The sequence below is a fragment of the Salvelinus sp. IW2-2015 genome, linkage group LG8 (assembly GCF_002910315.2).
Source record: "Salvelinus sp. IW2-2015 linkage group LG8, ASM291031v2, whole genome shotgun sequence".
Taxonomy (NCBI): domain Eukaryota; kingdom Metazoa; phylum Chordata; class Actinopteri; order Salmoniformes; family Salmonidae; genus Salvelinus; species Salvelinus sp. IW2-2015.
Genome location: NC_036848.1, coordinates 3,600,191 through 3,612,416, shown reverse-complemented (window position 1 = coordinate 3,612,416; position 12,226 = coordinate 3,600,191). Strand labels below are relative to the sequence as shown.

The 12,226-nt window shown below is 42.6% G+C and overlaps 2 protein-coding genes across 2 annotated transcripts in view; one reads left to right on the top strand and one right to left on the bottom strand.

The window, feature by feature from the left end:
- Window positions 1-12,226, top strand: part of LOC111967249 (cathepsin F) — a 110,371-nt gene that overhangs the window by 24,437 nt on the left and 73,708 nt on the right. The window lies entirely within an intron of this gene.
- LOC111967089 (N-acetyllactosaminide beta-1,3-N-acetylglucosaminyltransferase 2-like) overlaps window positions 8,385-12,226 on the bottom strand; it is a 6,331-nt gene continuing 2,489 nt past the window's right edge. The window contains exon 2 of the mRNA XM_023991979.2: window positions 8,385-8,976. Coding sequence (XP_023847747.2) covers window positions 8,916-8,976 — 61 coding nt within the window. The 3' untranslated portion in view covers window positions 8,385-8,915. The remainder of the gene's footprint in view (window positions 8,977-12,226) is intronic.

Here is a 12,226-nt window from a genome sequence, read left to right as displayed (position 1 = left end):
TGAATCCCCCCCAAAAAAAATTCAGCGGCATTTCAGCCCTGCCACAAAAGGGACCAAGCTGACATCATGTCAGTGATTCTCTCGTTTAACACAGGTGTTGAGTGTTGACGAGGATCAGGCTTGAGATGTGGAGGGTGGTACTTGGGAATCATTCTTTTCCTCTGATATATGGTTTACCTGCCATAGAAACATGTTCTGTCATCATTGCTTTGCACAAAAAAGGGCTTCACAGGCAGGATATTTGCTGCAGTAAGATTGCACTTAAATCAAGCCATTTATGGATCATCAAGACCTTCAAGGAGAGCGAGTTCAATTATTGTTGAAGAAAGGCTTCAGGCATCAAGAAAGTCCAGCAGTGCCAGGACCGTTCCTAAAGTTGATTCAGTGCGGGATCGGGCCACCACAGTAAGAGCTTGCTCAGGATGCAGCAGGCATGGTGTGAGTGCATTGCACGCACAGTGAGGCGAAGACTTTTGGAGGATGCCTGGTGTCAAGAAGGCGGCAAAGATAGCTATTCTCTCCAGGAAAACATCAGGGACAGACTAATATTCTGCAAAAGTACAGGAAATTGGACTGCCTGAGACTGGGTAAGTCATTTCTCTGATGAATCCTTTCTGATTGTTTGGGGCATCCGGAAAAAGCTTGTCCGGAGAAGACAAGGTGAGCGCGTACCAATCATCCTGTGTCATGCAACAGTAAAGCATCCTGAGACATTCATGTGTGGGGTTGCTTCTCAGCCAAGGGAGTGGGCTCACTCACAATTTGCCTAAGAACACAGCCATGAATAAAGAATGGTACCAACACATCCTCGAGAGCAACTTCTCCCAACCATCCAGGAGCATTGGTGATGAACAATGCCTTTTCCAGCATGATGGAGCACCTGCCATAAGGCAAAAGTGATAATAAGTGGCCGGGGAACAAACATCGATATTTTGGTCCATGGCAGGAAACTCCCCAGACCCTTAATCCCATTGAGAACGTGTGTCAATCCTCAAAGGCGGGTGACAAACAAAAAACCCCAAACATTCTGACAAACTCCAGCGTGATTATACAAGAATGGGCTACCATCAATTCTGGAGTATATGCAAATTGCCATCATACAAACTGAGGCAGCAGACTTTGTGAAAATTAATATTTGTGTCATTCTCAAAACTTTTAGCCACGACTGTACATTTCTGTGGATATGTATTATGGTTAAACTCAGTTGGTAGAGCATGGCGCTTGCAACGCCAGGGTTGTGGGTTCATTCCCCACGGGGGGACCAGGATGAATATGTATGAACTTTCCAATTTGTAAGTCGCTCTGGATAAGAGTGTCTGCTAAATGACTTAAATGTAAATGTAAAAGCAGGGTTTAGATTGAGGGGGTATGTGAGGATATAGGCCTAACCCTTGTTATAGCGACAAGCAAAAAGCATATGCTACCACTTGTTTGCTTAGCCATAGGAAAAACAATGGTCCAGATTATATAAAGCGAACTAGGCTATAACAATGATTAACTCCACGATTATTTCTGCATAGTCTACTAGCCTATCGAAGGTCTTGCTCAGCCTCAACATCACAGGATAATGTGGTTGGTTTATTAAATGCTCTGCAATTTAGAGCTATGCCTAGCGCAAAATACCAAAAAGTTAGAATCGCTATGGGTCTATGCATAGACCAAACAGCTTAACAGATAAAAAACATTTATTATTCAGGAGAATCCCATTGAATCAGGCTATTCATTTCAGTGCAGTTGCGTACTTACGCATATCCTTAGACTGAATGGAACCGAAAACACCCCAGCCTGTTTTGATCATGATGAAGCCTGAACATTTCAGCTGTTTGTCATTGATTTATCCCACAATAGCCTACAGATTTGATCCACATGAAGACCTAAACTTAGCAAAAAAAGAAACGTCCTCACTGTCAACTGCGTTTATTTTCACCAAACTTAACATGTAAGTTTAAATATGTGTATGAACATAACAAGATTCAACAACTGAGACATAAACTGAACAAGTTCCACAGACATGTGACAAAAGTAACAGTCAGTATCCGGTGTGGCCACCAGCTGCATTAAGTACTGCAGTGCATCTCTTCCTCATGGACTGCACCAGATTTGTCAGTTCTTGCTGTGAGATGTTACCCCATTCTTCCACAAAGACACCTGCAAGTTCCCGGACATTTCTGGGGGGAATGGCCCTAGCCCTCACCCTCCGATCCAACAGGTCCCAGACTTGCTCAATGGGATTGAGATCCGGGCTCTTCGCTGGCCATGGCAGAACACTGACATTCCTGTCTTGCAGGAAATCACGCACAGAACGAGCAGTATGGCTGGTGGCATTGTCATGCTGGGGGTCAGTCAGGATGAGCCTGCAGAAGGGTACCACATGAGGGAGGAGGATGTCTTCCCTGTAACGCACAGCATTGAGATTGCCTGCAATGACAACAAATTCGATCCAATGACGCTGGTGACACACCCCGCCCCAACCGTGACGGACCCTCCAACCTCAATCGATCCCGCTCCAGAGTACCGGCCTCGTTGTAACTCATCATCTTCGCACGATAAACGCGAATCCGACCATCACTCCTGGTGAGACAAAACTCGAGCACTTTTTTGCCAGTCCTTCTGGTCCAGCGACGGGGTTTTGTGTCCATAGGCGACGTTGTTGCTGGTGATGTCTGGTGAGGACCTCCTTACAACAGGCTCACAAGCCCTCAGTCAGCCTCTCTCAGCCTATTGCGGACAGTCTGAGCACTGATGGAGGATTTGTGTGTTCCTGATGTAACTCGGGCAGTTGTTGTTGCCATCCTGTACCTGTCCCGCAGGTGTGATGTTCGGATGTTACCGCGATCCTGTGCAGGTGTTGTTACACGTGTCTGCCACTGTGAGGACGATCAGCTTCGTCCTGTCTAACTGTAGCGTGTCTTAGGCGTCTCAACAGTACGGACTTGCAATTTATTGCCCTGGCCACATTCTGCAGTTCTCATGCCTCCTTGCAGCATGCTAAGGCACGTTCACAAGATGAGCAGGGACCTCTGGGCATCTTTATTTTGGTGTTTTTTAGTCAGTAGAAAGGCCTCTTTAGTGGCCTAAGTTTTCCTAACTATGACCTTAATTGCCTACCGTCTGTGAGCTGTTAGTGTCTTAACGACCGTTCCACAGGTGCATGTTCATTAATTGTTTATGGTTCATTGAACAAGCATGGGAAACAGTGTTTAAACCCTTTAAAATGAAGATCTGTGAAGTTATTTGGATTTATACAAATTATCTTTGAAAGAGGGTCCTGAAAAAGGGACGTTTCTTTTTTTGCTGAGTTTATATTTAATCTGGATTTGACAAACAAAAGCCTGACTTTCCCCCACGTCATATTTATTATCAATTAGGCTAAATGTATTCCTATTCATTTCCATAGGCTAACCATTGCGATTAATGTTATTTACCATCTTCTGCTTTTCATGAATAAACAGGCATCAGGGTAAAAATATAATTTTAAATCCCCCCCCACACATTAATGTTATTTATTAAAACATTTTATTTAACCTTTATTTAACTGGGCAAGTCCGTTAAGAACAAATTGTTATTTACATCGTCGGCCTACCAAAATGCAAAAGGCCTCCTGCAGGGGCTGGGATTAAAATACAAATAAATTCAATAAAAATGTTACTTACCTTACATATCACAAAGTCAGCTAATTTCCACTCCATTCGTACGCAAATACCTTTGATTCATACACTGGCTTGTCTGGCTGGCATGTTTTCATTTTAAATAGGCCTTCCTTTATCTACACTGAAATAATATTATTTCAGTAGTCCTCTATTATGATTTATTTAAATTTTTATCATAGCTCATTAGTACACCCTTGTGGTTGAATATATCTTTTTCATGTCTTATGATACATTAATTAATCATGTTGAACTAACAAATACCGYCAAGGGATGCGTTACAATTCACAGTAATGAACAATTTATGAAACAGCTGTGAAAACCAATCTGGCAATATTTTGGATTTAAATACATAAAYGTTGATATATTTTTTTGGTACATGTGTGTCAATTTACTTTCAGGTATTTTTGTACACTCACATGGCAATCATAGGCTGAAATACTGAATTATGGTGTGTGAAACAAAGAGGAGGTGGGTGCTGTGTGGATGGGATGTTCTGCCTGCCACTTGTTTTCACAAGGTAGTCAGTCCGGAAGGTGGACTCGAAGAGGGAAACTGCAAAGTCCAGGCATTTTTGTTCTCTTTGTTCTGAATGTTTGCAGTGCTAGTGTTTTTAGCTCATCTGTGCCTCTCACATTATGTGCCCAGTATGATAGTTTTCTTGCTCTTTCTTAGCGGATAATGACAACATGACAATAACAGTAGATGATGTAATGAAAAGTTGGAGGGTGGTTGGTAATGGAGGACATCAGGTGGATCCATGTCTGGGTGTTAGACAGAACCGCTAGGTCCTGGAGAACAGGAGCAGAGTAAAGGGAACAGGGTAGGAGACAGACATAAACAAGCAAACACACAGGTTAAAAGATTATCAGGTATGTAAAAATACAGTTATTGAATGATTTCATTTAAATGTTTGATTAGACATGCAATAATGTTAATGGCAGACAGAAAAGAAAGGATACCTGCCTAATTTGTTATGTCAGTGGAGTTGATAAGGGAGGTAAGGGATGGTCCCTGGAAAAGATAGAGATAAGTTGTGAGAGAAACTCCTGCACCCTGTCCATGTTCAGTCTCTCCTTGATTGATAATAGAAATACATGCAATTATATGTAATATTATTACAAATACATTTCTTATTTATCTCTTGGAAGGCCAGAAAATAAATGAACAACGGACAGTCATTTTTCTCAGTCCGTGCCTGAAGGTGGTCCTTGTTCAGATCTGGTTCGACAACTTCCACCACATCAGGTGCTATAGAATGTGATGGGCACAGAGGCAAATTAATGGAACAGGAGAAGAGGATGTGGTTGCTTGTGGAGGGAGAGCAGTGTGGGTGGTGGGTAGAACACCTACAGTGATGCTGATTGGTTGCTGTGGCTCATCAACTATTGACTAAAAGAAAAAGATTTAGAAATTAGTTTGACCTTGCCATAGTTCAACAGAAGAAAAACCTTTCATTAACATACTCCCAGAGATATTCCCTGAATGAAGTTACCTACCCATCCCCATTTACAATTTCATTCATCAATTAAATAAATTATTCTAAAGCACATTCAATTATTATTGTGGACTATAGGCTACTCCTGTATCTACCTTGTACAATACCGTAATCATTGAATGAAGTAGAGTACCCATCCACATTTCCAATTTCATTTATCAATTAGATAAATAATACAAGCCCATACAGTTGCATTATTGTAGAATAGGCTACTCCTGTATCCACACTATATTAGGATACCGTTATGATTTCATTGGTCTTGTCAGGCATGATTTTAGGTCTTCAATCGAAGTTATATGTTGTACCTCGTTTCCCTTCTTCAGTGAAAAGTAATTCTGCATTCTCCATTTAATTCAGTTTGAGTGTTAATGTGTTGGCCTAGTGACAGTGGAAAAATAAACCCATAGCTCCAGCACACAATGGCATGTAGGGGTAGTGTATTACAATGTAGAATATGTATACTGTATATCCTATAGTACAATGGCATGTAGGGGTAGTGTATTACAATGTAGAATATGTATACTGTATATCCTATAGTACAATGGCATGTAGGGGTAGTGTATTACAATGTAGAATATGTATATATCCTATAGCACCATGTGTGTATATTTTCATTTACAATTTAATTCATCCATGAAATAAATAATACTAGCAGATCAAATTACATTATTGTACACTAGCCTACTCCTCTATCAACACAGTACATAATATTGCCTATGTGCTTTCGACAATACGTTATCAACTCGTTATCAACAAAAATGTATTATTTTCAAATTAACCTAAATATTTCCTAATATCACAACTTAAATATAGCCTACGTACTATTTTTTTTCATCGTCTCTAAGGAAACTATCTGGGGCAGACACTCGAAAATCACTTCTGCCGCTTGTAAAAAAACAAACAAATGAATGTCTGTGTCGCCGCTGAGCTCTCAAATACCGTGCCCGTCTCTCACTCTATGAACAGTCACCGCTATCCGGATTCCTTGGGATGTCCTTACCCTGAACCCTAAACTAAGACTAAACTTAACCATTTTACATTTATACTTGATAGAGGTAGGGACACCCCAAGGATCCAGAATAGATCTAAAATGTCAGTAAAAAAAATGAACACCATACCTGTTAGCAAAGGTGTCAGCTAGAGATGAYGTCCTTCCCCAAAATGTTGCCACAAAGTTGGAAGCACAGAATCATCTAGAATGTCATTGTATGCTGTAGCATTAAGATTTCCCTTCACTGGAACTAAGGGGCCTAGCCCAAACCATGAAAAACACCCCCAGACCATTATTCCTCCTCCACCAAAATTTACAGTTGGCACTATTCATTCGGGCAGGTAGCGTTCTCCTGGCAGCCACCAAACCCAGATTAGTCCGTTGGACTGCCAGATGGTGAAATGTGATTCATCACTCCAGAGAACGTGTTTCCACTGCTCCAGAGTTCAATGACGGCAAACTTTACACCACACCAGCCGTGAACGGCAAGCTTTACACCACACCAGCTGACGCTTTGCATTACGCATTATGATTTTAGGCTTGTGTGCGGCTGCTTGGCCATTTTTACGCACTTCAGCACTCGGAAGTCCCGTTCTGTGAGCTTGTGTGGCCTACCTCTACGCGGCTGAGCTGTTGTTGCTCATAGACATTTTCACTTCACAATAACAACACTTACAGTTGACCAGGGAAGCTCTAGCAGGACAGAAATTTGACCAACTGACTTGTTGGAAAGGTGGCATTCTATGACGGTGCCACGTTGAGAGTCACTGAGCTCTTCAGTAAGGCCATTCTACTGCCAATGTTTGTCTATGGAGATTGCATGGCTGTGTGCTCTATTTTATACACCTATCAGCAACGGGTGTGGCTGAAATAGCTGAATCCACTAATTTGAAGGGGTGTCCACATACTGTTGGACATATAGTGTAGCTTCACCTATAGAAGTAACATACCAGTAAACCCCATTTTGCCAGCACTTCCATTACCATGGTAACTGCAAGGCCACCACACTTGATAAACTATTGTTTGTCCTGCTGTTGTTCAAATATAAAAACAATTGTTTCAAATAATCCTAACCCCCCTAGGGATGTGATTTGACTTCTGACACACACACACACACACTGAGGAAGGCACAAGCTGAAAGCAGTGTGTGCAGGACATGTTGCCTGGAAAGGGGGACTCAGAGGATGACGAGAGCGATCTCTTCGTCTACACCATCCGCTGTAATGTCCACTACAGTGAAAGTGGGGAAGACACTGAGGATGAGAAGAAGGAAGAGGACAGAGTGTAGAGCAGCTTGTATTGTTGAGATGTTTATGACAATCCCCTGGACAGATGTTTACACCAATGTCCCCCTCAGAATACACTGCTGCTGAGGAATATATTGTGGAGTGTACTCTCCCACCCCATGAATCCAATCAAACATCCTGCTGTTTTAACACGTATTTGGGGGTTGGACTTAGCATCCCATGGACATAATGTAGGTTAGATATATCATACAGTACTTATACCACCTGTCCTAGAGATGAACATGGGCATGCTTTGCTAAGCTATGTTAAAAAAGAGGTGAATGGTGGGAATATTGAACTGGTCCATGACACCCTGACTGAGGTTGTGTCATAATATACGTACATAATGATTGTGTAATAATATCTTTATTGTGGTCTTTCGTCAGAAAAATACTTACAATATAATTAACCCAATGAGTCCAATTGCAACGCTGGACTTCTAACCCCTTTTAAACATGGTGTTTTTGAGCTACATTCTGAGTGGTATCGTTGGATTCGTTTATTTCTTTTGCATCCATAGATACCAACTGTGTAAATTATGGGGGCTGACCTAGAGCGGTGTTTGTCAGAAAAGGGCGGATCCCGAATGATTTGAGGTACAAACTATTAAAAGGTATCTATGAAAAGCTGAGAATCTCACTCTGATGTCCACAAGCCACACAAGTCGGTAGAAGGTAGGGGGTTCTTCTACATAGACGATCAGAGGAAATCCCAGGACATAGTGTCTATAATACTGTAATAAACTCACATACTTGCTGTCACAAACTCCAAATAGTTATCACTGACTAGTTGGATATTCATTTCTCATTGAGCAAACCATTTCTATACTTACAGTATTCATATAAATTCTTGCTTTGGCAGACATTTTTTTATTGACAATTGTCAATAACCAAACCTCAGATCAGATCTAACTCAGCCATTATGCAGTGGCAGTGGTTAAATCAGTAAAATGTATTCATATTAACATGTTTGTTGCACCTCATGAGTCTGACTTTGCTCATAACTATCCCCCGAGCCCAAAAACTGAGCATGAGAATTCCTGCCCACAGCATGGGACCCAAACCTGTTCAACAGGAGGCAGTTGAGCAATGTATGCAATATATGGCCTTCACAGTGACAGTCATCACAGTTGACTGTGTACAAAGTAGGTCATTCTGTTTAATACTTCATCAAATACTGCTGTCACAAACAAACATTTCTTCAACATCAGTAAAAACAAACAACATCCAGTATTTCTGTCAAACGTAGATCCACGTTYATCACACTGTGGTGCCTTATAACAGGGCAGTTCTCAGCTGAAAGGTTACCTTTCTCCATCACCATCTATCATTTGAGTCAGTTTATAAACAACCAGTCTAGTATTTCCTCAGGTTCCTCACGTCGTTGTGTTTACAGTAATAATAGGTTAACATGAATAAATTGGTACTGTTCCCCATTCTCATGTTCCTCTCCATTGTCAAGTGGCAGCACACCTTCTCTATAGACAATCACCATCATGTCAGTTTTACATAATAGGATAGCCAGTCAGTGAATACCTCACTATGAAGGCCTTGCCTCTTCCCCATTTTCAAGTGGCAGCATAGCCGCGGGGTGCTAAGAGTGCTGCAGCACCTCCTGATAAATCATAATAAAAAAAGTATTACTATAAACATTTCCTCAGAATTTCCAACATGCATTCAATGAGAATGACAACTCTACAGTGTATTCGGAAAGTATTCAGACCCCTTGACTTTTTCCACATTTTGTTATATTACAGCCTTATTCTAAAATKKATTAAATAGTATTTTCCCCCTCATCAATCTACACACAATAACCCCATAATGACAAAGCAAAAACAAAAATGATATCACATGTACAGGTTTCTCCCATTCTTCTCTGCAGATCCTCTCAAGCTCTGTCAGGTTGGATGGGGAGCATCGCTGCACAGCTATTTTCAGGTCTCTCCAGAGATGTTCGATCGGGTTCAAGTCCGGGGACTGGTTGGGCTACTCAAGGACATTCAGAGACTTGTCCCGAAGCCACTCCAGCATTGTCTTGGCTGTTTGCCAAGGTCATTGTCCTGWTGGAAGGTGAACCTTCGCCCCTGTCTGAGGTCCTGAGCGCTCTGGAGCAGGTTTTCATCAAGGATCTCCCTGTACTTTACTCCGTTCATCTTACCCTCGACCCTGACTAGTCTCYCAGTCCCTGCCGCTGAAAAACCTCCCCACAGCATGATGCTGCCAGCACCAGGCTTCACTGTAGGGATGGTGCCAGGTTTCCTCCAGATGTGCCGCTTTGCATTCAGGCCAGAGTTCAATCTTGGTTTCATCAGACCAGGGAATCTTGTTTCTCATGGTCWGAGAGTTCTTTTGGCAAACTCCAAGYGGGCTGTCATGGTGCCTTTTACTGAGGAGTGGCTTCCGTCTGGCCACTCTACCATAAAGGTCTGATTGGTGGAGTGCTGCAGAGATGGTTGTCCTTCTGGAAGGTTCTCCCCCAAAAGTCAAATCTTTAAAAAAAAAAATATTATTTCACCTTTATTTAACCAGGTAGGCTAGTTGAGAACAAGTTCTCATTTACAACTGCGACCTGGCCAAGATAAAGCAAAGCAGTGCGACACAAACAACAACACAGAGTTACACATGGAATAAACAAACGTACAGTCAATAACACAATAGAAAATATATATATATATCGGTCACATATTTCGCAGATGTTATTGCGGGTGTAGCGAAATGCTTGTGTTCCTAGCTCCAACAGTGCAGTAGTATCTAACAATTCACAACAATACACACAATCTAAAAATAAAAGAATGGAATTAAGAAATATATAAATATTAGGATGAGCAATGTCGGAATGGCATTGACTAAAATACAGTAGAATACAGTAGCGAAGGCCATCGACACATACAACAACAGAGTTACATATGGAGTAAAACAAACATACAGTCAATAATACAGTAGAAAAATAAGTCTATATACAATGTGAGCAAATGAGGTGAGATAAGTGTTTCCAGTTTCAGAGAATTTTTAGTTTGTTCCAGTCATTGGCAGCAGAGAACTGGAAGGAGAGGCGGCCAAAGGAAGAATTGGTTTGGGGGTGACCAAAGAGATATACCTGCTGGAGCGCGTGCTACAGGTGGGTGCTGCTATGGTGACCAGCGAGCTGAGATAAGGGGGACTTTACCTAGCAGGGTCTTGTAGATGACCTGGAGCCAGTAGGTTTGGCGAGGAGTATGAGCGAGAGCCAGCCAACGAGCGCGTACAGGTCGCAGTGGTGGGTAGTATATGGGGCTTGGTGACAAAACGGATGGCACTGTGATAGACTGCATCCAACTTATTGAGTGGGTATTGGAGGCTATTTTGTAAATGACATCGCCGAAGTCGAGGATCGGTAGGATGGTCAGTTTTACAAGGGTTATGTTGGCAGCATGAGTGAAGGATTGTTTGTTGCGAAATAGGAAGCCCAATTCTGATTTAACTTTGGATTGGAGATGTTTGATGTGAGTCTGGAGGAGAGTTTACAGTCTAACAGACACCTAGGTATTTGTAGTGTCCACATATTCTCAAGTCAGAACCGTCCAGAGTAGTGATGTTGGACGGGGGGCAGGTGCAGGGGCGATCGGGTGAAGAGCATGCATTTAGTTTTACTTGTATTTAAGAGCAATTAGAGGCCACGGAAGGAGACACACGGAACTCTATCAGAGAAGTAGTTGGTGAACCATGCAAGGCAATCATTTGAGAAACCAAGGCTATCGAGTCTGCCGATGAGGATGTGGTGATTGACAGAGTCGAAAGCCTTGGCCAGGTCAATGAATAGGCTGCACAGTATTGTTTCTTATCGATGGCGGTTAAGATATCGTTTAGGACCTTGAGCGTGGCTGAGTGCACCCATGAACCAGCTCTGAAACCAGATTGCATAGCGGAGAAGGTATGGTGGGATTCGAAATGGTCGGTACTGTTTGTTGACTTGGCTTCGAAGACCTTAGAAAGGCAGGGTAGGATCGATATAGGTTTGTAGCAGGGTAGGATCGATATAGGTTTGTAGCAGTTTGGGTCAAGAGTGTCCCCTTCTTTGAAGAGGGGATGACCGCAGCTGCTTTCCAATCTTTGGGAATCTCAGATAACATGAAAGAGAGGTTGAACAGGCTAGTAATAGGGGTTGCAACAATTTTGGCAGATAATTTTAGAAAGAAAGGGTCCAGATTGTCTAGCCCGGCTGATTTGTAGGGGTCCCGATTTTGAAGCTCTTTCAGAACATCAGCTGACTGGATTTGGGAGAAGGAGAAATGGGGAAGGCTTGGGCGAGTTGCTGTGGGGGGTGCAGTGCTGTTGACCGGGGTAGGGGTAGCCAGGTGGAAAGCATGGCCAGCCGTAGAAAAATTGCTTATTGAAATTCTCAATTATAGTGGATTTATCGGTGGTGACAGTGTTTCCTATCCTCAGTGCAGTGGGCAGCTGGGAGGAGTGTTCTTATTCTCCATGGACTTTACAGTGTCCCAGAACGTTGCCGGAAGCAAATTTCTGCTTGAAAAAGCTAGCCTTGGGCAGATGACGTCGGTAGTCCAGTCGTGAAGGCCCTGTGGGGCTCCACATCGTCAGTAAAACGGGTCCGGATAGGTGATTGTAGCCCAGGAGTGGCTGATGGAACTCTTCAGCTGGCTAGCTCCGGAATAATTGATGTTTGCGCCGGGATCGAAGTAGCCAATAGTCACACGGATAGCAGCTAGCTAGCTGCGAGATCCAGGTGTAAATGTCCAGAGCTTGCGGTTGAAATCCGGGGATATGGAGAGAAAATAGGTCCCGTATACTTGTTCTCCCCATGT